At 36.5% G+C, this 26211-nt stretch overlaps 1 protein-coding gene across 1 annotated transcript in view; it reads left to right on the forward strand.

Moving 5' to 3' along the window:
* The window catches only part of TMC1 (transmembrane channel like 1), a 58610-nt gene that overhangs the window by 20376 nt on the left and 12023 nt on the right, over nucleotides 1-26211 (forward strand). Inside the window, 10 exon segments of the mRNA XM_086629915.1 lie at nucleotides 1405-1495; nucleotides 2775-2856; nucleotides 5983-6089; nucleotides 7340-7438; nucleotides 12184-12326; nucleotides 15091-15235; nucleotides 17350-17544; nucleotides 23673-23852; nucleotides 24081-24233; nucleotides 25806-25934. Of these exon segments, the coding sequence (XP_086486041.1) occupies nucleotides 1405-1495; nucleotides 2775-2856; nucleotides 5983-6089; nucleotides 7340-7438; nucleotides 12184-12326; nucleotides 15091-15235; nucleotides 17350-17544; nucleotides 23673-23852; nucleotides 24081-24233; nucleotides 25806-25934 (1324 nt within the window).

Consider the following 26211-nt stretch of genomic DNA (forward strand, 5'->3'; position numbering starts at 1 on the left):
CACAATCTTTTTGCTTGCTTACATAATATGTGTAAGCAGAAGATATAAGCATGATAATTCACTCAGTGAATTTATCTGTAGTGCTTCTGGAGAGGCATGCATCGCAGTTAACATTTTCCCAATAGTCTACTTTTTCGTAAATGCTTAGCGTAATACCTAATACAATATACAATGTTTTGTAGTCATCTAGTGCAATACAATAGTTATGCAGTCTTGTGTGTACACTGACAGCTAAGAATTCTTACTCTCTTTTCCGGTGTTTTAGATCAGGACATTTAGATTTTAGGGCACATTTTCTCTATAGAGACACACATGAATGTCATACAAATGAAAATTAGATGAAATGGAGGAAATAGTAGCACACTCTTGATCTCATCTGTTTATTGTTTTAATCCATGGACATTATGCCTTTTTAAAAAAATATAAAAATCTTTCTTTCATATTGTTGTCACCAGGATATTATTTAACTTCCATATCTTTATAAGCAAGATTTGAGTCTTTTGGGGACCACTGAAGCTACCCTTCTAAGAAATGATTCTGAGAACGGTACAGTTAGAGATGATACTTGCAGAAATTCTGAAGAGTTGAATTAAATCTAATTTGAGAAGGGATGACAAGAGGGAACCAAAACTCTAGTGTATACATATCTCTAAGATAAAAAAATGAGAGTAAATTTCCCTTAGGTAGCTGGACAACAATTTATATTAGGTGGAACTAAGAGGAATAAGAATTTGTAAGTGGCACAAATAGGCAGTGGCTGAACTGCAAAAGAAAGTTACTGTGACTAAAAATATTTGATAACATTAATTGGATGTACATAGATCTCAGAGCTCTGAATGCGTTCGAATTGGAGCAGATGACTTGACATCTCCCTACAAGGAAGTTGTAGGGACATGGGGGTCGGTCTCTTCTCTCACGTTATGAATGACAGGCCAAGAGGAAATGGCCTCAAGTTACGCCAGGGGAAATTTAGGTTAGATATTAGGAAGAATTTCTTTCCAGAGAGGGTTGTGAAGTATTGGAAAAGGCTGCCCAGGGAGGTGGTGGAGTCTCCATCCCTGGAGGTGTTTAAAAACCGTGTGGATTTGGTGTTGAGCAACATGGTTTAGGGACCCTGACAGTGCAGGGTGAATGGTTGGACTTGAGGATCTTGAACATCTCTTCTAACCAGAGGATTCTATGATTCTATGACTGAAGTTTCTTGTTCTGTTTGCTCTGTATATGATTAGTCTTCTGTGAAATATAAGATATCAGAGCTTTTGTTTCTAAACATTACTAAGGGAACAAGATTATAGAAAACTCTGTAAAGAGTTAGAACACATAAAAAATTACATTACTGTGATAGAGACAGTATCATGTTTACCTTAACGTCGTCTAGATCTCTCTTCTGCTCTCATTTTCCAGGGAAGCCCAGCTTTTTGTGGAAAAGTTTGAAGGTGCTCTTGGAAAGGGAAAAGGGAAAAAATTCTATGCATACAAAGTGATGATGACCAAGGTAAATTTATTATTTCACTAACTTCACGTAATGCAAACAGAGAGCCTTTTGCAGACTATTGCCATATATACTCATCTTCCAAGATAGAGTTTCTTGTCTTTCTTTACATTTTAATGCTTTTATTTCCACTGCTTTTGTATGAAAATGTTTCTAATGCAAGCCCACAGTTTGATTGAGACTTGTCATCAAGATAAAAATCAGCTAGTTTGCAAGAGTTTGCAAAAGTTTAATATCTTGTGAAAGTTATTTTCTGTTGGTGTTGGTTGGGTTTTTCTGTGGACTGAGTCTAAAGCTCAGTCTTTCCCTTGAGACAACCCTCTGTGAGGGATCACGAAGTGTCTTTTTGCCCCACAGCAAAAATACTGGAGGCATCTCCCCTGCGCCAAGGCTCTATGGCCATGTATATCCCAGGAAGCAATATGGCTCTGTAGCATCGAGACCGAAAAGCCAAACAGAGGTTGCTGAGGATCCAATGTGCACACGATATGTGTTCTGGCAGGTCTTTCTCTGGTCTAAATCCTGTGTGGTCCTAAGGACTAAATACCCATTAGTAGTGGATATGGATCGGCATGCTTCTCAGGCGCACACCTCAAGTACATCTTTTGATGTAGTTTTATGTTCTGACACTGCTTTGCTGTCCAAATATATAAGTGTGGTAAATTGGGATGGTTTGGGAGATTCACTTCAAAAGCACACTTGCTCCAAACTAAAATAACAATGCAAAATGCTGAGAATATTTGGCAGGACTACTTGCTATGGTCAGGTTTACCCTTAGTTAGACTGGATTTTCTGCAAGCAGTTGTGTGTAATCACATCTAATAAGCATTAATGTTCACAAAAAATAGTTAAGCTTCCAAACACAGCTGGGAACAGGAAGCTCAATTACAGAAGTTATAGTTATCCAATAGATAAACTAGTAGGTAGAATAATTGTGATTAAATGACACAGCTGGAGCTCCAGATCTGAATTTTGAATAGCAAAGGAAATCACAAATTAAATTCTCAGAAACAATTATAAAAAAATGTAAATGAATGGAATGAAAAGAAGGGATTATTTAGTAATTCTTCTTGTGGAAGAAACAAGGACTTCACACAAAGACAGTAGGAGACATTTTCTGAACAAACAAAAGGAGATGGTTCTGCATTAGCTAGTGCTTCTATTGCAGTGGGGTCTGCCAAACAGTACTGTAGATGATTAAGGGGTTACATTAGCTCAAGGGGAAATTGAGCTTTTAGGCACTGAGATGATGGTGATTTTTTTTAATCTGTGACCCTTTCAGAAATGGATGAAATTTCAAAGAGATTTTGAGAATTTTAAGACAGCCTGCATACCCTGGGAAATGAAAATTAAGGAAATTGAAAGTAAGTATTTATGGAAAGTAATAAAAAATAGTATCTAGTATCATATTTCTCTTGCATACCAAAATGATAAATTACTCTTCAATATTTTAGAAATACATGTCTGTATTTGATGTATAGTATAAAATAAATGAGTATTATTTTTCATTAATATTTATTGAGCTTGATATCATAGCCAGTTTAGAATTTGCTTGAGAGGGAGTTAGGCACCTTACAGATAAAAATCCTCAATATACAGGTTCAAGAGTCAGTGTTGAAGTTAATCCTGGAACAATGGAATTGGGATTCAGCTGCTGCCTACCTTCACATTATTTTGAAAGTATTTATACTGTAATTATTTCTGTGATGTTTTTTCATCATCTTGAGCCTTATGTAAGAGGTATTTTGGCATTATTTCTCTCATTTTCAACCTTATAATACAGCACAGAGAAAACAATAGTGGTCTTGGATGTCTCCATGTATTAGGCATAAATATAAACAAACCAGCGTAGTTAGTACTAAGGGTGTGTTTGACAGTAGGTTCTCAGCACAAGTCAGTTTTGTGTTTCAGTTCCAGTGATGAATTTAAACTGCAGCCCTCTCTTCGAAGGAAATCTGGCTTAACTACATGGGTACCTGAGTGAGGCTCTACTACTGATGAGATGCAGATGAAAGTGCAATAGAAACGGATTTTGGAGAAGCTACCTTGGAAGAAGCTGTGGGTTGCATCAAAAAGCAATAACTAGAACAGTAGAAGAACAGGAAAATGATAAATTGTGAACTTTGTGGAGTTTTGGACTGCAAAATAGCCCTTGAGGAGAATTTATATAATATGATCTTAAACATATGGTCTACAGACCGCTCAACAGATTATCTGCTCACTTGAGGTGGAGTTTAGAAAGAAGCTGCTGCATATGTGCATTTAAAATCAAATTCAGCAGCAAGATGCACATGATCTTTTACTGGTCTGGACACATAATAGTCATCTTGAGGATTTGTGAGAGTGACATTTCTGCAAGTTTCCTTAAAGGAGTAGTCCTGGCACAAGCTGTTCTGCTAGTAATAACTTCCAACACATGCATTTCTTTCCTTGTAAAATCAGAATTCAAAAATAGAACAGGGTCATTTGTCCAGTCCTGCTTTTATATCTATTTATTTTTTTCATTTGAAATGAGTAACATTTTTGCTGTTACCTGGAAGGTCCCAAAATCACAGTGGGATAGTACCTTTTCATGATCTCAGGGTGTGATATTGTGAAGTTTACTCTTTCTATCAAATTTTGTTCTGTTCAAATTGTATTCATATTGCTAAGGCAAGCTGCGATTGCTTTTACTTGCAGAAACAATCCTCTGTTTGAATATTAGTAATTTAAGAATTGCGGTTAAGCCACAGTTTGATTCAAAACTCTGTAGTCTAGTATAAGGCTTGATTTCAAGGGAACAGCTCCGAAATATTGCTGAGGAAAATAATTTGAAGTCATATTTTTTTTTTTGTTCTGATGAATCCAAGCAGTAGCTCTCAGTGTGTACCTCATTAGCAAATTTGTAATACGAAGATCAAGGTCATCTTAATGATGATGCTGATAAAAATCCAAGTCCCAGGAATAAAAGTGGATTTAGATATTAAAAAGGGGAAGTGAGGGAAACTGCAGTGGAAAAAAGCTAGTCTGTGTTTAAGGGAAGAGTAGGCATTAAAATACATTTGTGTCACAGAGACTAAAAAACTGTTGCTTCAACTTTTTGTAGAAACCTAGTTGTTATCTGCATTTATATGTAGGTAGAATGTGTACTGCATTGGTTATACTGTATTAATTTTAGTAAAAGGAAAAGAGTTCTCCTCTGACACTTATGTGCAGACTACTCTGTATAAGAAAACTCTTAATTAGCCTAAATACCTTTGTGTGAGGGAATGAGTTTATGCTCAGCAAACCTTTACAGTTTTTAGCTTCCAACCAGTTAACTTCTCAGCATAAGTAATCTCTGTGCTCTTACGTGAGGATGATGTGAGTTTTCTGATCTCAAGATGAGCTCTCCATATAAAAATCTCAAGAAAAAGAGGCAGTAATTGTAGAAAATGGGAGAAGTAAATATGTTTTCTAACCACTGAGAAACACTGGTAGTTAGTACTAACTAGGGCTTGTACTCCGGGGTTATGCCAGTTTAAGTGTACTAAATTTTCTACTGATTTTGTCATTATAGTAAAATGTGCATACTTATGACCCAAATAGCACCAGTCATGTTAATGTTATTTTACAGAATGGAAGAATCCAGTCCAAGGCTTGCAAAACTGTGGAAATAGCAACGTAAACTCTTCTGAACAGAGATTTGCTTCTCATTATTTGCCATCAACTAGACTGTGTGTAAAAATATCTGTTGAAAGATTGTTTTTTTAGCTGTGAAGAACTAGTAATGGAACTGAATTCCAGTATTTTGCAAACTTTGACAGATTGATGAACGTGACTGCCAGCTGTGCTATATTCAGCAAAGAGGTGCTGCAGCAAACTGGGGTTGAATTGGAACTGTTGTTTCTGTTTGACCTGACTTGCAGAGTGTTCGTCACATCAGGCTCTTAGCACTCACTGCTTCCTCTGCAGCCTCTTCTCTGCACAGGTCTGGGTCAGGGGTCTAGAGCAGGTGGAGTCCAAGGCTGCATCTGCGCACCCAGTGATGGGACTGCCTCTACACCTGGGTACAGGTGGAACACCTAAATAGCAAAGTAAGGGAAAGAAAATGTACAAACAATCGCAGGCTTTTTGTTCTTTCCTGGTGCCTAACACTGGTGAGCACTCTAATAACAGCACTTCCAAGTACTTTGTGCCCTTGGAAAGATGATCCCCACTGGCTAATTCTGTGCTGCTTCCTGTTAAAACTGGCCTAGTGTTGGCTTAACATGTCAAGAAAGCTTACAATTTGCATCAGACAAAAAAAAAAAAAAAAAGTGTGATTTGCCTTGTTTCTATTTTCTCTGCCAGGTCAGTGAATGCTAGTATGCAATCTGGAAAAAAGTTATTAGAATTATGGTAATGAAGAAAATGAAAAGCCTTCTTGATTTTATTTATCTTAAATAAACTTTGAGCAACTTCATCTTACAGTAAAATAACGTAAGAGCCTTAACTTATCTGCCCTTTTTTTGCATGTTATGTTTTCATAGGCCACTTTGGCTCATCAGTGGCATCTTATTTCATTTTCTTGCGCTGGATGTATGGAATAAACATGATTCTCTTTGGACTGACCTTTGGACTTGTAATGGTGCCTGAGGTGTGAATCTTTAAATTATCCTCAAGAATTGTTATGCGAATTTCTGTCTTTGCAGTGAGATTTCATAGGATTAGACCTTTAAATAAATTTTTAATCTCTTTATGCTCCATTTAAAAATATTAAAGTGTACTAAGGCTGTAAAGATGTACTTTCTTTGTGGACAGCTCTTTCTACAGAGAGGTGTCTTGAAATAGACACGACAGAAAAATGTATATAGGATTGTTTTCTAAAATTGTTTTATCGTGATCTGGGATGGTGATAAACTAAGGAGAGGAAATGAGACTAAGAAGCAGACAAGTAGAGTATCTTGATTAAAATGTGCATTGCAATAGAAAAATACATTCCAGGCATCTGAGGCACCGTGGATCCTTGACAGTTGCTTTAGTACTTGCGTGCTGATAAGGCCGAACATGGCCGTATAGTCACAAGACCCCTCATGTTCTGCTCTGTGTACAGCATCACTGTTAATAATGCTGCTCAGAGCAGATGTAATTCAGGCAGAAATAATTTCTGTGGAATGTGATGTTTTTCTAGTTCCTTTAAGCTACCATATTTTCTCCTAAAAAGAGTGCATGTATGGAATTAAAAATATTGTGCTATCTCCCTGATTTCACTATTCCACATCCACTCACTTATCTTCTAGTAAGCAGATGGGAAAGAGTCAGGTAGGAATTTCCAACATCTTTATAATACAGCATTTCAATAGCATGATCCATCTTTCATTGATGCCAAAACAGAGAAAATGCCCAAGGGTTTTCAAGGCAAAACTTGGAAAGAATCTCATGAGGACCTACACTGTGACTGAGCAAGCATCTCACCAGCTGCAGTGAGACTCTCAGAATCAAAAAACTGTATCCCTAGCATCTTGCCATACATTTCAATTAAAAAACCAACAAAATCCATAATGCAAGAAAAATGAATTTTCTGGTCTTGTCTGTAAGACAGACACCACTCATCAGAAAAATCTGGACTTCTGTGTTGCCTTTCAGTGTAAGGGGCACAGCTTGACAATCCGTTGATATGAGTGGAACATCACTTTACATTTAGAAAACACCATTAGTGCTTACTTTAAAACATAGTTTCAATCATTAATGTGAGGAGCAATGAAAAGAGTTGGAGAAGTAGGTCATCCTCACTGAGCTGTTTAAGGAGCATAAAACAAGTTTTCCTTAGAAGTGACGAATCACTATCCTTTCCTTTTGTTGGTATTTTCCTTTAATATGTAAATTGCTTTCATTTTTTGGTTCCAGGCTTTGATGGGAAAGCCATATGGCTCTTTACCTAGAAAAACTGTCCCAAGAGCTGAAGAAGCAAGTGCTATGAATTTTGCTACTCTCTGGGATTTTAGTGTAAGTGCATAAACTTAGAATACTGCATATTCACATGACTCTTTGATTATTATGGGCTTTTGCTTCATTATTTAATATTCAGAGATTTAATATGAAATACTTCCGGAGAAAAGGGCAGCAGAAATAATTTACTTCCCCCCCTCCCTCCCTCGCCCAAGTTCTCAATATAGATGTTTCCTTCAGACAAAACATAATGAAAATCAATGTCCACATGCACATATCAGTATACATAGCCATCCAAAGACACATGCAAAAAGTCTCAAAGCTGGATTCACATCCCTGGGTACTGACTTTCCATTTCTTATGGGTGAATTTGGTCCTCTGTTTTCACAGGATCAAGGTTCCGACCTTGAGGATGCAGTTAGAAAATTAGAATGAATTAGAAATGAGGATGAATTAGAAAAAAAAAAGGGAAATTCCAATAATGTGCTCTGTAGGCTTTTTCTAAAACAAAGTGCTATTTTAAGTTTTTCTCAGTCTTATAGAATACACAGATATTTTAGCTGAACTGAGAAGCATGTCTTAATTCTTTACCATTGATGTGATGCCCAGTCTAGCCTGAGGATCTATACCTCCTGTACTGACAAGATAATGATATATTTCCTAATTAAGTCATATTTCTTTTTCTTCTGAAAATAACTTTAATCTAATTTTGCAAGTGGTATGTTTCTGTAGTCAGCCTCTTTATATAAAGATGATACAACTTTGCATAAAGTCAGCTGATGATAAATTTAGTGTTACAATACAATTGTTAGAAGGCTCTTAGGTTTCTCTACGCCATGTAGTCAATGTCATCAATAGGTGCTTTTCACCTGTGAAAGGAAGCGACCATCTAGTTAAGGTTTTCCTTCTGATTAATGGAAGCAGCATCCGTTGAACTAAGTGTGATTTCTCCCTCAATCTGCTGCACTCTTTCCCTTCTGAAAGAAGTACCAAGACTTTCAAAGAGTTATGCATATGCATATCTTGTAACACTTGTTTTAGCAACAGCAAGTGTGAATATGATTTTGGAAGCAGACTCATTTCTTGGAAAAATAAACTCAGGTGCAGGTTCCTCCAGTTTACAGTTCAGCCTCCCCAACTGTCTGCAGAACAACTCATCTAAAAGTGGCCTCTCCATGTAGGTCTGGCCCATGTGAGGTACCATTCTACCCATGCAATAAGGAGAATTGTGCAAGCTGTGGATCTCTACACAGGCAATCCCAGGAGGGACACAGGCAGATTTTCGTAACTGTCTCTTTTCCAACAGGAGACCAGCTCTGATCTCTCCTGAAGAAACATAGTGTCCATGCTTCTCACTAATACTGCAATTTTTTAGTGTGGTTAAGATGTGGAGAGATCCCTGATCTCGTGACATGTAGATCTCAAACAGGATCCCTCGGTTTGTGGCTCAATGCCTTCATGTGGAGACTCAGATGATGCCAAATTTTCATTCTTGATTTAGCTTCCTTGGCTCTATTTTCCATCTTCAGCTATCAGTGGAGGAAGAATCAGGTTGTAATTTGACAGAACATCAGAAAAAACTTGACTAGATATTCCTATTTTTTCATTTACAAGCAAATCTTTCAAATTAACTGTAGATGACTGAACTTAATATGATAATAGAAATCACAATGTTTGTCTGTCTTTTCTCTATAAAGGTATGTAAAGTGAAAAGATTACTTTCACTTTATTTTGCCACATAAAATTATGAACTCTCTTTGGACACAAAAGAGTAGAAAGATCTTTCTAAAAAAACACATATGTAACATTTTGTAATGACTGCTGTGTAAAAGGACACTGTGTCTGGTTCATCAGGAGTTGTATATTTGAGTGACAGGAAGAATACCTCTAGACATGTAGCCGGGAAGTTAGATAATGATGATGACATTATAAAATGAGAAATTTAAACATCAGGGAGATATTGGAGAAAAAGGAATCACAGTAACTTGGAGATTTTGTAAAGAGTATAGAGACTGCATCCAGCTCTGAAGTCCTCAGCCCAGGAAAGACATGAACCTGTTGGAGGGGCACCAGAGGAGGGCCACAAAGATGGTCAGAGGGCTGGAGCACGTCTCCTATGAAGACAGGCTGAGAGAGTTGGGGCTTTTCAGCCTGGAGAAGAGAAGGCTCTGGGGAGACCTTCTAGCAGCCTTCCGGTACCTAAAGGAAAGCTGGAGAGGGACTTTTTGCAAGGATGTGGTAGAACAAGGCGCAATGTATTTAAATTGAAAGACGGTAGATTACAATTAGATCTAAGGAAAAAATTCTTCACTCTGAGAGTGGCGACACACTGGAACAGGTTGCCCAGAGAAGCTGTGGATGCCCTATCCCTGGAAGTGTTCAAGGCCAGGTTGGACGGGGCTTTGAGCAACCTGGTCTAGTGGAAGGTGTCCCTGCCAATGGGACTAGGTGATCTTTAAGGTCCGTTTCGAACCAAATCATTCTATGATTCTATGACTAGAAGAGCTTTATATAGCAAATGGGAATAAATGTTTTAAAAAAAACATGTTCGAGAAAAGATAAATGAAGACAGATGGTGGAAAGAGAGGAGAAGTGTATAATAACTGTCAGAAACAGAATCTGACAGCTCTGATGAAGAAAGTATAGTAAATAACAGAGTAGCAGTTAACACAAGGACCAAATGCAAAGGTAATAAACATAGAAGAGGGCAGTGAAAGAGATAGATCCCCTGAAATGTTGAGGGGAAAAAATTGTTTTCTTGACGTGTGTCAGATTTACAAATACTCCCTGAAGACAATGACATCCTTAAATAAAGAGCACAGGAAATACTATCTTTCATCCGCTAGCAGCTCTTTTATGCTACCAAGTAATTTACAAATAAATGAACCCACATCAGCAAACATTATCTCATCCTAAAAAAACCCACCAAATGCCTCTAATCTTTCAGACAGTAAAGAAAATTTGAGCTCAACATATCTTCTGCTTTTGTGGGCTTGCAATTATACTCATTTTACTGACATGTCAACGAGAAACAGTTTTCGATTTTGTTATACTTTACTTGGAATTAAGTTTTAACATTTTTTATTTTGCAGTTCAGATAATAATCCAAACCTAAAAAATTCAGACTCTCAAAGGTCATTACAATAACACATTTGACCAATATTCTTATCTCACCCTTCTTTTTTGTTAGTCTCAGAAAGTAGTGAAAGAGATCTTCCATGTATACTTACCTTTACATAGCTAAAGATACTTCAGGTCTCATGGTGAAATGCAGTAGGTAAAGCCCAGGAGACAACATACTGAGTGACTCACTGATTTTGCAGAACACACTGACTTAAAAAACATTTTAAAAATCTGAGGGATCCAAAAAGCTCTTGAGAGCTGTGTTAGACTGTGCTGAAACCTGCGCTAAGGTGGAATTATAGGATACTTCAATGAGCAAAAATATGTAAAAGACATACTATTGAATTTCAACGTGTCAAAACTGGTGTTGATGTTTTACTTGCAATTAGTAACAAATGTGTTCTATAACAATATTTCCCTTATCAGAGTAGAACATACTGTTACATCTTCTGTGTAGGCATGTCTCTCAAAGCCAGTCTAATATGAAGAAAAATGAGATATGTTGATTACCAAATCAAGACATTTTGAATAATATTTCTGTTTATCATATATTAATATTTCATTTTCATCTTATGAATTAAGTTTTTCAGATAACTCTGTGACTCATTTCATATGTGGTAAGAGCTACAATATATTAAGTATGTGTTTTGCAGTAATATATAAGACAAAGGTGTTATTTATTGTAGGTAAAACAAGCAATTGAAAAACAGAAGGGAAATAAATGGCTTTTAATGCACAAACCCCTCAGCTCACTGCATTAGTTTCAAAATAATGCATGCTCTATCCATCAATTACATGGTCAAATATGCTTTATTTGACTTTAAATCATTACATCCAGCTGGAGCTTTGCCACTGCTGTGCATGTGCTGAGCTATCCTTGTAAAGGTTCTGGATACAGTCTCCTTTTAGGAGGTGAGTTCTTGCTCTAACCTGAGGATTATCAGGAAGCGTTAGGTATTTGGATCATTTTAGATACCCGCAATTGCCTACAGTTGTTTATGTACTAGTAAATTACTTTGAAAAATCAGCAATATTTGACTCATAGAAGAGAGGGTAATTCTCCTTACGATTTTTAGAAAAGAAGATATGCTTTAAATTGCTGAGAAAGAAGGTACGCTTACATTGTGCTTTTTACAGCCTTGGAGTTTAAGTGTTAAAAAAACCTGCATAATGAATAATCATCCATAATATGCAACTAACTATTGGTTAACATATCTTGAATGATCACCCAATGAGCAGCAAAAAAACATTGCTAGACTGAGAAGACGTATGAGAATTTTATACCAAACAGGCTATGCAAGTGAATTTTAGAAGTGTGAAAATTAAGTTAAAAATCTAGCATTTCATCTGCAAGTAATTTGTAAAATAAATGTTGTAAACCAAAATGTTCTTGTCTTTACAACAAGAAACATGTGGATGAAAAGATTTGGACTCATTAAATTGTAGACGTAGTGCCCAAGAAGAGTTTTAAAGATAGAAGGTTTGGAATTTGGCATGAAATATTTTAAGCTTTTCTAAATGAAAGAAGAGATTTTCCAAACTGTGAGATTTATTATAGTAATATTTACAACTGTTTTGAATGTATTGAAATGAATGTTTCATTACATTGCTATTGATAAAATTTCTGATCACGTGCATATTTGATAGACGTGACATTATAATTTTTGCTGGCTTTTCAGGGCTTTGCACAGTATTCTGTACTCTTTTATGGTTACTACAATAACCAGAGGACAATTGGATGGCTCAAGTTCAGGATGCCTCTTTCGTATTTCCTTGTTGGAGTTGGGACTATTGGCTACAGCTTTATGATTGTCATTCGAACGTAAGTTCTCCTTGGCTCTGGAATAAAGCACACACAAAAAGGCAGAAAATTCCACTGTTGACCACTGAGACTATAATTTTGAAAATATGATAATTGTAAGGGCAGGACAATGCAAGATCAAGTGCAATGTCAAAGTCACATAAGATTCCTTCAGCCTGTATTTACTTATCTGTTATTCTGCACCAGCAGCTGTGTTGCAGTGTTGTGGAAGGGGGAAAAAAATCTTTACTGAAATAACATAACACTTCCTTCCTGCAACTTCAAAATGAAAAATGAATGCATAAATTAAGGAACAAAGCTAACAGCCCATCTTATCATAATACTCTGCATCTAGCAGAATGTCAGCTAACATCCAGGAAATTCAATTGTTCTACCTTTAATGATACCTTATGTGAGTTGAATTCATTTATGAAAAAAGAAGACAAGAAAGAAAGAAACATATCGTGAATAATTCTGTGTGTAACTCACAGTCAGTAGTAAATGATTCTCAGCAAGACTATAGTGGTTAGGTCACATTTACACAGTGGTGTGGAAGAATTAATGCTACTAACCACAGTAAGGGTTTAATGTTCTGTGGAATGCAAAATAATCTCCAGCAGTGTGAAAACTATGCTTAATATAATGTTCAGAATGTAACGTTAAAACAGTGGGAAGCATAGAGGTGAGTGAAACAGGGTCTAGGCAGTACAATTCGTGATATATTAGCCTTTTGGATCTCAAATTCTGGACTTGAATTTTGTCTTAGAACCAGAATTTAAATGAAATAAAATTGTTATTATTTTACAGCCAAATTCACTATTGGAATAAACTGTGATAATTCTGATAGTTTCTAAGGAGGTAGGCCACCAATGAATACAATCTTTCATAGTCTTGGTTTAAGTAAGGTGACCACCTAGCACAATAATATATTTATTTATAGAGGTGGCTTTAAAAGATGCCTACAGTGAAAAAAATCGGAGCATTACAGGTTGAAATTCAAGGACACTTGTGAACGTAAAGAAAACTGCAGTTAATCTACTTCCACTTGCACTTGTTTTGTGCTGAAGTCAGTATTTTTCACTTACATGAGCACTAGATTAATTCATCTTCTGTTTTTTCAAATATTACTTGGTTTCCTGCATAGGGCAAGAAGCATTTCAGAAAAAGACAAAAAATGTTTTCAGTTACATATATGTATTTTTGGAGGAGGAAAAAAATGATACAACTTAAAAAAATGATTTGGCTTGAAAATGTCTTTTAAAATATTTTTCAATAATGTAGCTGTCAAGATTAGAAAAGTCTTAGTCTCAGATGATCATATTTCAATGACTGTCACACAGACCAAAAAAATAATTTCCTTCTAGCAGAAAATCCCTGCAGCCTAAATAGAGGAATATCTTTGAGCAACAATTACATTGTACATGCTAACTTTCCATCTGACAATATGACACTAATGCTGATCAGTATTTAGGTAGTCTTACGAGCAGTTCTTGCAGACTTCTGCTCTTTGCTGTTTCTCCAAAAAGCAAAACAGTGGGCACAGAAACTAAAAGCAGTGTAAGAGAAGGTGCTACCATTTTTCTGCCGTTGACTGAGACCTGGAAAAAGGAATGTGTGTGAGAGAGGTAGTGAGGATTATGAGCACTATTATGCTATTTAGGGGAAATATGTAGATTTAGGGCTCCTCTCTGCAGCTTTTCCAGTGCATAACATAAAATGGAAACGCTTCTGGTCTCAAAGAAATTAAGACTCAACCACAAGACCATTCGCTATTTCGTTAGCAACTCTCAAGAAAGAATAATCTTCATCTAGAAACCAGCAGCAGGGCAGATCCTACCAAGAACCTTTCTTGATCTCTGTCACTTCTGTATATGAGTAGTAAAAAATATCAAAACAACGCTGGTATTGGTTGATAACAGCTCAGAAATATTTTCTGTATTATTTACTTACTAGCCCCTCCCTAGATTTGAGAATATGTATTTTATCGGCCAGTTAAAAATGTAGAATGTATTGATATTAGTAACATAATTCTGCTGCATGATCTTTAAAATAGGCATTGCCTTTTCCTAACAAAGAAACCAATACAATACTGAAGGTTAAATGGTTCGTAACTGACCAATATACTCCACTCTTATGCTTAATGGTTTTAATTAAGTGACAAAGTATGCAGAAGCAAGACCACTATTATAACATGAATGACAATACTTTGAAATAGAGAAGTTAGTAGTCAAGATTAAGTCAAATCACTGAAGAAATAATTTGATGTTTCTGGATACTGTTATGAATCTTGTTTATAAGTGCATAGGAGATGAAAATTGAAGATAGAAAACTGTATTAGTGATAATTTTGTATGGTATAGTCAGGTTTTGTTCTGGCTTGTTATTTTAGATTTTTTTTTTTCTCTTTGTGAAATCTCTAATAAAACCTACTGCAATTCAGGATACTCTGCAGCTTTCTACATAAGACATCATCTTGATGTTGTTTTCCTATTGAGTTTCTTATCCAGCAGAGTTCCTCTGCAGTGTTAATGAAATAATTTCATTCTTTCTCACCAAAATGTGTTTGTGAGCTCATAAATTGTCTAAATTGGAAAAATCTCCATCCTTCTCTGTTGTTTCAGAGTGAACTTTCCAGATTTAATATATCATGACTGACTGCAATAATAATATACGTTTGTGTTTTTTTTTTCAGAGCAATCTTATGATCTAGGAACAGTTTAAAAATCATGCTCACATAGCAGAACTAGTTCTAACAAGGTTTGCATCTGTCTTTCTGGCTTTTGTAGAATGGCAAGGAATGCAAATGAAGAAGGTGGTGGGGATGATACTAGTTTTAATTTCAGCTGGAAGATGTTCACAAGCTGGGACTACTTGATTGGAAATCCTGAGACAGCAGATAATAAGTTTGCCTCCATCACAACAAGTTTTAAGGTAAAATAGAGCTCACTAAGGAGAGGTAACCTGATTTGTCTTCCATACAAGTGTGAACCAGATGGAAGGAAGGCCAAGTATTAGCTGCGCCTGAAGTCTAGAAGCTTAAACTAGAATTTGCAGCTCCATACCATGCAGAGTCTTGCCATCTTAATTTTTTCCTTTTGATTGTGGAAGGAAAAGTATTAATGGCATCTTTTGTGTCCTCTGCAACTGCAATACTTGTTTTAAAAAAAAGATTCTGCTGTCCTTTTTTTCATCCTTGATGGCTTCCAGTTTCTTTGATGCTTATCTGAAAAAACTTTTTTTTTTTTTTCCAAATGTTGATGGTATTTTGCCAACCTCACATTATAATCTTCTCTTGGTACACTGAAGACCGTAAGATCAAGCAACAGGATCATCTATAAAGAGCTATTCATCATGTCAGAAGAATCGGCTTTGGAATTTTAAACCTATGCTTACTTTTCAGTATGAAAAAATTGTTACTTTCCTTGCATAACATAAATTTTTAATTTTCAAATTTATTAGGAATTTTATTATTTTTTCTTTATTTTTTGAAATTCATTTGTTTGTTTCAAAATTATTATTATTTCAAAATTACTATTATAGCTCGGTATGTAAGGTGGGCTATTGCTATTGTAAGCAATATAAGGTGCTCTTAGGCCTCTTCTCAGTTTATAGGGTGTGTTGATTTCAAGTCATTGTGTGAGGAATCTGGGGCAGGATGTGAGATGCACCACTGTGGGAACAATGAAGGGCATGTATTCTACCTTTTGAATGTTAAAGAAGGTATGTCTACACTGGGGTCACTGGGACACACCAGTGCAGCATGTAAAGGAAAATTTCATCTTCAGTGTAATAATGTACAGGGAATACACAGACAAGGTGTTGCCAGGCACTGAGTAAGATTCTAGACTTCCAGTCACGCCGACAACGTACAGCATGGCAGCTGGAGGACCAAGCACTAGCTGCACTACCCAATCACACACAACGTCCTTCCTTTCTGCAGTGGTGGTATACTCCTATAACAGCTTACCCTGCCCACCCTCCCAACTGTGGGCCTGAAAGATCACTGCACCCAATGTCAGTAGAAAGAAAATGTCCCAGGAAAACAAATATTGAAGAAATACTGACTGAAAGTACTGAAACTGCGTGAGCTTTCCCTGCCCACCTACAAAGGTCAGTTGCTGAAAGCTATTTGAAGAATACAAATCAGTTGAGACAGAGACTTGATTTTGAGAAATGAACTCATGGCGCTTTACTATGATCTTTGCAAATGAGCAAGGAATCTTAGAGAGAAAAGGTGAAGTCTTGGCTTGGGTGAGGTCATGGGAGTTTTGCTCAAGAGCTGCTGCAATCTCCTTTAATTTATGTAACAAACAAGTCATAAGAAAAGCAGAGCCATACAGATTACTTATTGCAATACAGGAGTTCAGCTTCCCCTTTGGACAACTGATCTCTGTACCAAAGCAAGAAGTTGTAACCAAAGTTGTAACCTCCCTTCTCACGAGGACACTTCAGAGCAAAAGCTCCATCTCCTGGCAAAAGTAGGAGCTGGAGAGTTGCACCAGAGTCTTAATATTTATTAGTCCTGGCAAAGGGTGAACATGGGGCAAAAGTTTTATTCTGCAGTCTGAAGCTGTTCACCATTTGCCTTTTTTTGGATTTCCTACATCCAAACTGTCTTTTAATTCCTTCTGAATTGCTGACTCTCAGAATAAAATCTTTTTGCTGTTTTCTCACAAATGGACGTTTTTAAAGTGTGGCAGGTCCTTTTCTGGCAGCTAATCACACATTTATCCTGCCGGGTCACTTAGCCTCATAGCACCTCGCAAGCTGACAGAACATGCTGATTTCTTTTTGGCACAGGAGTGCAAGTGTAACGAGACTCAGCGGGGTCACACTCAACAGAAGCAAAGCGAACTCTGGGGAGTCAAAACCCCACGGTCTGACAGGGTTCTGAATGATTTCATAAGACAATATAAGCTCATCTCAAACGTGATGTCCAGATGTGCATTTCTATCTTCATAATTTATTTAACTGACTTCTAAGCACTGGGGAAGCAGTGTGACCATTAAAGTACTCATAATATTATTTTCTTCTAACAAGTGCAGGAAGCTATCGTGGAGGAGCAGGAGAGCCGAAAAGAGGAAAATATTCACTTGACTCGATTCCTGAGGGTTCTTGCAAACTTCTTAGCCCTGTGCACGCTTGCTGGGAGTGGCTACCTCATCTTTTTTGTTGTCAGAAGATCCCAGAAATTTGCCCTGGAAGGTCTGGAGAACTACGGGTGGTGGGAAAGAAATGAAGTTCGTGCTAACACATTTCTAAAATAGATGTGGTTTGAAACTGTGTTCCTCTACTCTCTGCATGTTGCCATTTTTTTCCTGAGAATTTAAATACTTTGAGTGTGGGTGGTAAAAGTCTGAAAGAAGAATTGTTCTTGTCTTTCGGCTTCCTGCTTCATTAAAATGATTATTTCTTGGTTGGTTCTTTCGAATGTCCCTTTGTATTTATTTTTCATTTGGGGCCTTCACCTTTCCTCCTCTGTGCTCTTAAGACTGTTTTCCAGCCACTCTATGGGCTCACAAGATCTCTTAAAGAAGCCTGCTCTCCTGTTGCTTTCCCCCTGAGACTGGCCCAAGCAAAATGACTGGTGTGTGGGCATATCCAAAGTTATTCTGGGCCTCATGGATACAGCTCTGCAGTGTAGCAACAGGATGCTTTTCATGATGGATGTTTTCCAGTTCCAACTGCCCCATCCAAGAGTCCAATACTGTTTTTTTTCTGCTTAATCTGCTTTCTTCTAGATTAGATGCTGCCCTGCCTGATAGACGTGTATGGTGATCGTGATTGTGTTTGCTGTGACAGTGTGCATTAAGAACCTGAAATCAGTGTTGTTATGTGAAAACCTGGAAAGGTTTTCTTTCTTCTTTCTTTTGCTTTCTTAGCAAAGACACTGCTATGTGTTGTAAAACCAGCTTTTTGTTACCTAAAACTCATCTTCTGAGCTGGAGTATAAAGTAGATACCTGATTTAAGGTAAGGCAGAAAGATGTTAGCCTCACAAAGCTGCTGGGATGAGTCACAATAGAATGAAGAAAGTAAATTCTTGATTTTCAACTCCAAAACCTGCTTGAGAAAATAGCATAAAACCCTTCAGCAATCCACCTCTGGGATCCAGAGAAATGAGGCTGTTGCCACCGGGTTAAGTTATTGATAAAATTTATTACATTTTGATCTGATGGGACAGAAAGTTCTTGTACAAAACTGCTTGGCTTAAAGCAACACAAGTTTTAAATGTGGCAAAAGACTAGCAGATGAAGACAAATCAGGAGGAATTCAGCTTGCTCTCAGATGAAAGGTGTGGTAAGAGATTGGTACTAACAAGAACTGTGCTACTGAAAGCTGTTATATCAGCTTATATTGCAATCTGGAAAGCAGCTAAACGTATGCATGTTTATATTCATTGTTTTACTTCTGTTTGCTTTACAAAAAAATGCTGCTGAGACTCTGTATCATAGAGCTGAGATCTGAAGAAGTTTGCCTCTAAAGGAGAGTGAATAAGGCAACATTGCCATTATTTGATTAAAAATTTTTCCTATTGACAGGTAATGGACGTATTTGTAAGGTACAAAATATTGCCCTTGATTTGATATTAATATTTAATTACATAAATATATTTGGTTTTTATGTAACAGTCATTTAAATATTTTTCTTATTTTCTAGATTGAGCTCTCTTAGTTTTGTATCATTAATAAATGAATTGATATTTTATTCAGAAAAAAAACCATAAACACATAATGTACTGCTTTGAGAAAATTAAAGTGCAACTTTTACATACCATTCAAGCAACAGTATGCAAAAATTGACATTATTCATAAAAATATTAAGCTCCTTTTGTAAGAAATTTCTTTTCATCACTCTGGATGTTTTAGGGAATTAAAAAATGTTTACACTTAATTATGGTGTCCTTGGAGCAATCTGGGAGAAACATATTTTATATCATCTGTTCCTGGAGCTCATTGCCTAATAAAGTGCCACTAGTGACTTTGTGGACAATACTTTTTTCTTTGTGAGTATCCTCTTCTATCATAACATGATTTTTAAACTCTCTCTCCATATTGGCAGTACCTAGTTCTACCAGATCACAGTTCAGATAAAATTATATCGTGTATCATGGAGAGCAGGAAATTAGTGAAAACAGACAGACTGGGACTGTTACGGGATTTCATCCGCCTTTGCATTGCTCCTCGTAGGTGGTTGTGGACTGGTCGTTGGTCATGGATGAATGATGATTCTGCCTCATGTGACAATTTCCCCATAAGTGTGGAAATTTTGATAAAATGGAGAATAATGTCATTGATTCCCTTGGTAAAGTGTCTTGTAATTGGATTAAAATTGCTGAACAAAATTGAGTTTTCTATTTGATAGATGATAGTTTGCAGAGCTAGAATGTAGTATGAGCACCTCTCTGGTACTGAGGTACCCTGTTTTATCAAATATATTCTTCTATTGTTTAAAAATAAAGCTACTAAAAAGCAGACAAAACTTATGAGGAGACAGACTAATTTCTCTGAATCAGAATCATTAACAACATTCGGGCAAAGAGGAGATAAATTTTACACATCATTTTTTTCCCAGCAACAAAAAAGCATAGCTTTAACATTTCAGGTCTTGCAAGTTGAACAACCCCATAGATTTTTGCTATTTATTTTAATGTTCCTAGTAGTGGATATGGACTACATTTATGTTGAAGTTATTAAGCTGTGTTGTCAATGCTCTGTTTAATTCTAGAAATCATTGGACAGTTTTTATTAGTATGAAATATAATTTCTAATTCTAATTTCTTTTTAAAAAATTAAACTATCTGCTAGAAAAATGTCTTTTTTAGTGCTTTCTGCAGCAATTGCTAGACAAATCTATGACTACTGCAATCATTGTTACTGGAAGATATAATTTATTTTTGCTAGACTACTTACTCTTAATGAACTTATCATTTAACAAACAAGCAGTCAGTGTTCAATATTTAATGTTGTGTTGGCACAGTTTAATATGCTGGGGGCTGGTGTTTACATGTGATTGCAGTCACAGGATTTCTTACCAGAATCGTTGCAGCTTGTGTAAGCAGTAATTTTCTAGCTTTCTGAGTGTAAAGCAGGGACTTGGTATCTGGAGTAATTAGTGTCACAGAGAGATTAAAAAAGGTGTTTTGAACCAGAGTTTTATTAATTATTGGGGGCCTCTTGGTTGTTGTTCCTTTGTTAGGGAAAATTCTATCTCAATAGGGCAGAGAAGGCTTCTGAGTTTCACTCAGCCAATAGTGAGCACAAGACTACATTGGCTACCAACTGTAGCTTTATCATGTATGCATGTCTTGGTGCCCCTCTTCTGGCTTATCGTTCCATAGTTTTAAAGTAACAGAGTGAAGCAGTCTCTGTTAAAAAGAAGAGAAGAAAATCTGCTCCAACACCTGAGCTTCAAGTTGACAAGAAGTCCAGACTATAAATCAGCTCCTTTCTGAAATCAAACTAGATTAAATTGGCTAAAATTCAATGGACGGTTCAATTCACCATTTCTCTGTTCAGAAAAATCCTTCACAAGAAACTAAAAAGTATAATGATAATAGATAGTCAGCATGAATAGCAAAGGCATGGAAAAATGCAGATAGAAAGCAAATAGGAAAGAATACGCTTGCTTCAGATAAGTGATAAAAAAGGCAGAAAATAATAAAAATGTAGAAAATACTGAATGTTCAAGAGAAAGAAAAGCATTGACTTCTGTCATGCCTCTCCCACATAGCAACAAGGAAACTTTCAATAAAATTAGGAAGTACTATATTTAAAACTGCCCAAAGGACATACATCTTCTTTCAAAATACATATTCGCTGTGTCTTCCGGTATGACAACTAAGGCACATCAAATGAGTTGAGTAGAAGCCAGGTTCAGAAGAAGCAAGAGGGAAGGAATGGTAGATAGTGGGTGCCAGTGTTACAAATGTTGAAATTTACATCCATCTGATGGAAGACTGATCTAAGGCATGAAAGGGAAATCCTCTGGAGGTTGCTAAATACATTAAACCCACATCTGACGGAATAAATACGCGAACTGAATATAGTTGGAATCTAGGACTTATTATTCTTATGTTTGCTCTGTTCTTGCTCATCTCCGGGCATGTATTGGGCTACACCGACCCTTGGTGTGACCCAGGATGTCTTCTGAACATTTTTGCCCCTGGAACTTGTTGCTGCAGGAGGATATGAGACGTCAGACTCAGTGAGGATTCCGACTTGAGATTCAGCAGTAACACAACAGGACTGAACACTTCTGTGGATAAACAGGATATACAGCTTGTTACAATGAGTTTGAATTTTAAGAATTCACGATTGGTTGTGTTGGCTGTAATTGACTCCTGCAGCTTTGCTGTCTCGGACCGTATTGGGTGTAAAGCCTTTGGTTTGATGGTGACTCAGACAATATGTGTTATAAACTATATTAGATACTTTAAAGACTTAAAATAGTTCACATGGCTGATTATGAAGAAAAAATAACGAATATTTTGGTCACAAGCATCTCATCACCTTTTAGAAGTACGAAATAGGAATATCCACAATTCTCATAAGGGAAAATTTATTAAAAGTGTTAATATTTGAAACCCAAGACAGCCATTAATATAATAAGGTAAAAGGTGGCAGGAGATTAAAATAAAAATTCTGCCCTTTTCAGTTATAAACTCAAGTGCTGCCAGAGATGGTAGTTACAAGTTTTTGGTTGGTTGTTTCTTTTTTGAGTGTTATGAGGTAACAGCGACTTCTTGTTATTTTAACAAGGTAATCCCAGTTACAGGTAACACCATCTATATACATAGGAAAAATCACTGAATTCCTGTAATCATTGCAAAAGAATCGGCATACTTCTTACAGAGTACCACAAGCCATCCACAGAATGCACTACCGATTGCCCACCAATGCAAAAACCCAGTAATTAGCTCTAGAACTCATTAAAAACCAAGAATAGAAAAACAGCAAGAAGAAAGCCATTTATTTCTTTAAGAACACTGGTCTCATGGAGGAAATCTTTTAAGAGTGTGAATGTACACAGTTGTAAGTGAGTGAATTTATTTGTTGGCATCGTACCTTTCTGCTGCCATATCATTTCTGGGAAGCAAGAGCGCTCCTAACTCTCTTGGAAGCAGGAAGTTAGAAATGTATTGGAATTTATAATAGTTCTCCAAAATGGATTCCAGCATGGCTGAGGAATACTAGTTTCAGAGCAAGTGTAAGACTAGAGTTCTGTGAAAAATTATATTTTTATTTAATTGTTCTAGTATGATTCATCTCAAATAAACATCTTTGTGTCTTCTAACAGCCTTCATGACTTAGATTGGCAATGTCTTCTGTTTCTTGTTTGCTGTTTCTAGTCCCTTCAAAACATATTTTTTGTAATGCAATTTTATTTTAAATTGAAATTGAATAACTGTGGTCTTAAACTTTCTCAATTATTTTTATTTTTGGCTGACACAATGAATTAGAACCAAAAAGTTCAAGTAAACTCAAGATAATTTTCAGTAGTCACTTAGGAGTGTTGCATTACTAGCCTCGCTGTTGCCAAGAATCCCTCGCTTGTCTGTAGAATTTATGTTATGTTGTATTTCAAACTTTCTATAAAATCTTGTTATCTGTTTTTCTCAGTTTGCTTTCAGTAAACTTGTTCCATTTCCATACTGCTAAGATGATGAGTTAATCTTATTAGAGGTTTCTAAGAAAATCAGGCAGAAAGATGAAGGATTGATTTGATTTTGCTTGTGCAGTGAGGACATGAGATCTGAGATAGGCTAGAGAATTTGGGCAATCACCAACCGTATGAAATCTAATGAGAGCAAGTGCCAGATTCTCCACCTGCGATGGGATAATCCTGGTTGTACACACAAATTGATTTTTATAATTCTATGACATCTAGAACTAACTTCAGGTGAGACCTCAGATTAATTGAATTTAGTGCAGTGTTTTTGAGGGAATGATTTTTATAGAACATCTATGTGTCTATTGGGAAGATGTGGTAGAGATGTAGCATAAAACAGTACTGGAAATAAGTTTTGCTAAGTTCTTTGAGAGTAGAATTTTAGTTAAAATGTAGAATTTAGTCAGAAGAAATGACATTTGATTATTTCAGAGGTTTAACTGAAATGTAAAATGAAAAAAAGATCTCATATATTCATCAGCAGTAGATTACAACTGACTTTTTATTCCTTTCTTCCTTTGTGAAAACATCTTGTGGCTCTCGGAGTGGATTTTGTTTTTCATGAAATTCAAAACCAGACTAAAAGTAGTGATGGAAATACACCCTCCACCCAAATCAATAATAACAAAAGAGCTTGCCTCTAGCATTTAACTGTAAACTACTTGTTTTTTGTTTTTTTTTTTTTTTCCTCCATTCAGGTGAACATGGTTATGTCACTTTTAGGAATGTTCTGTCCAACTTTATTTGATGTAATCAGCTCTCTGGAAAACTACCACCCTCGAATAGCTCTAAGATGGCAGCTGGGACGAATATTTGCTCTCTTCCTTGGCAATCTCTACACTTTCATTATCGCTTTAATGGATGAAATCAATCTCAAGGCAAGCTATTTACTTCCCTTCACTATTTTTAACATGTAGCTGGGCAAGGACAAGGATTTCCAGCCACTCACAGACATGTCAGCAAGAGACGTTCATTTCTTTCTGTACTGTAAATCACGTCCATGCCTGAGCTGGTAATGGGAGTCTCGGAGCAGAAACAGTTCAGAGTTGGTAACAAGCTCATGTTGTTTTTTTTTTTTTTTTTTCTCAATTTATTTCTTTACTCAGTTGGAAGAAGAAAAGATAGTCAAATATAACATGTCAATATGGGAAGCCAGTCTGTACAATGGTACTATTCCAGAAAATTCGACTGCTCCTCCAATACAGGTGGACCCTGCAGATGTCCCCAGAGGGCCGTGCTGGGAAACAATGGTGGGACAGGTAATGTAACTGCTTTAAGCTCATATTCGAAAATAGATCATAGCCTTTTACAAGATATGATACCTAAACCCTCTTTATTTCTGTTAATAATTGGCATTAAGGTGAGAAAATGTGAGGAAAAGCAGATGTGGGACTTTTTCGTGAGCTAAAAGTTGAGAAAAAATGATTTGATTTTCTTTGGAACCTGCCTAGTAGGGAATTCTTTCTCCTGGTAATTGACAGCATTGAAAGCATTTCTTTTTTTCCTGTCCTTTTCACTTTTCTTTTCATTTAGCTTCCTCTTACTCATCTCATTTTGTCTTGCAAAACCTGTTCAGCAATTTTGAAAAGTTGGATTTGTCACAACCCCTAATAAATGTGATATTTGCAATGAGAACTTTGATCAGGCAATCTCAGCTTCTGACTACAACAGACCTATAGAAAAGATTTTAAAAAAAAGATTTTTTAAAAAAGATTTTAGCTCAACAAGGAAATACGCGTGAGACAGCTCTTACAGCAGTGTGTTGTTGAGAAGGCATCTCTATCTTTAGCCAAGTAATATAATGCAAAACAACAACAGTGGTTTAATGGTAAATCTGCTCGGTCATTTTATTTGATCCAGTAGAACATTTATTCTTGTTGACCTAGTAATATAAAATGTCATTTCCAAAGAATTTTCTAACATTGTCCTTTTGTCTATTTGATCATATCCCATTATTGTTGTTTTGTGCATGAGAATGCCTTCACCACTGAATCACCACTTTTGCTGTTGCTCCATCACTCTGGCAATCTCACCTCCTGACTGAATAAATTATCAGCAGGGAGCAGATAGGCAGGAAAAACAGCCCCTCTATTCTTTTCACTGATGCTGAATAACAAGCTAAGAACACCAAGAGCGCATCACTGCACTAATTTTCTCCTTAATTTCAGATCAGAGAGAGTATTAGCCTTTTGGGCTTTTAGGATAAGGCCTGTTACATTAGGATTTAGTGAGACTTACTAAAATAAAAGCAGAGGATGAGGATTTCCATTAGGCTTGTCTTTTCCCTCCATAATCACTGGGAGTTGGTGCTTCTTGAGAAATCAAGCCATTAACTAATTTTTTTCTTTTTTCCAAATCTTCCCAAAGTCAAAGGGATCAAAAGCAGTTGAAGATATCAGCTGAGATTTCTGTTACAGCAGTAATCTTGGCTGGAAGCCTTTACCAGTCTAATCATACCCTGGAAATCTCATCTGATAATATGACCACAAATTAGAGCAAAGGACATCTTTTGCAAACGAGGGGCAGTTTTTCCCTGGCATTTTTCAGAATTGGTGAATCATAGAATCATAGAATCATAGAATCATAGAATCATAGAATCATCTGGTTGGAAGAGACCTTCAAGATCATCGAGTCCAACCGTTCACCCTGCACTGTCAGGAGATCTAGTACACTGTCTAGTTGGTCAAACTAGAATGTATGGAGAGGAGGAGGAGAGTCTTTTCTATGTTGAAACAGGGTAAGCATAATTAGAGATACAGTCCAGTATTTCTTTATTATTGTACTTGTTCATTGCTTAAACATGTTCTCAAAAGAAAACACTGTTCTAATAGGAATTTGTGCGGCTGACGGTCTCTGACACGATGACAACATACATCACAATTCTAATTGGCGATTTCTTGAGAGCTGTCTTCGTTAGGTTTTTCAATTACTGCTGGTGCTGGGACTTGGAGTATGGATTTGTAAGTATCTGATTTCCTATTTTAAATGTTCTTGTCACATTGTCACTTCACATTTATGTAGTAAGTTACATTTTCCTTTCAATCCTGCAGAGTTAACAGTTGGCTAGACACATCAGTTTCAAAATCCCTGAACAACATTGTGTTAGTTTTTCTCAGAATTTGCTTACGCCTTCAAGTTTTTCATATTTGTCTTATCCTTTAGATTTTGGTAACTTTAGGAATTTTTTTTTCATTTGATTTTGTAAGAAAACCGGGTACTACTTTTAACATATTTCCA

The sequence above is a fragment of the Tauraco erythrolophus genome, chromosome Z (genome assembly GCF_009769465.1).
Source record: "Tauraco erythrolophus isolate bTauEry1 chromosome Z, bTauEry1.pri, whole genome shotgun sequence".
NCBI lineage: Eukaryota > Metazoa > Chordata > Aves > Musophagiformes > Musophagidae > Tauraco > Tauraco erythrolophus.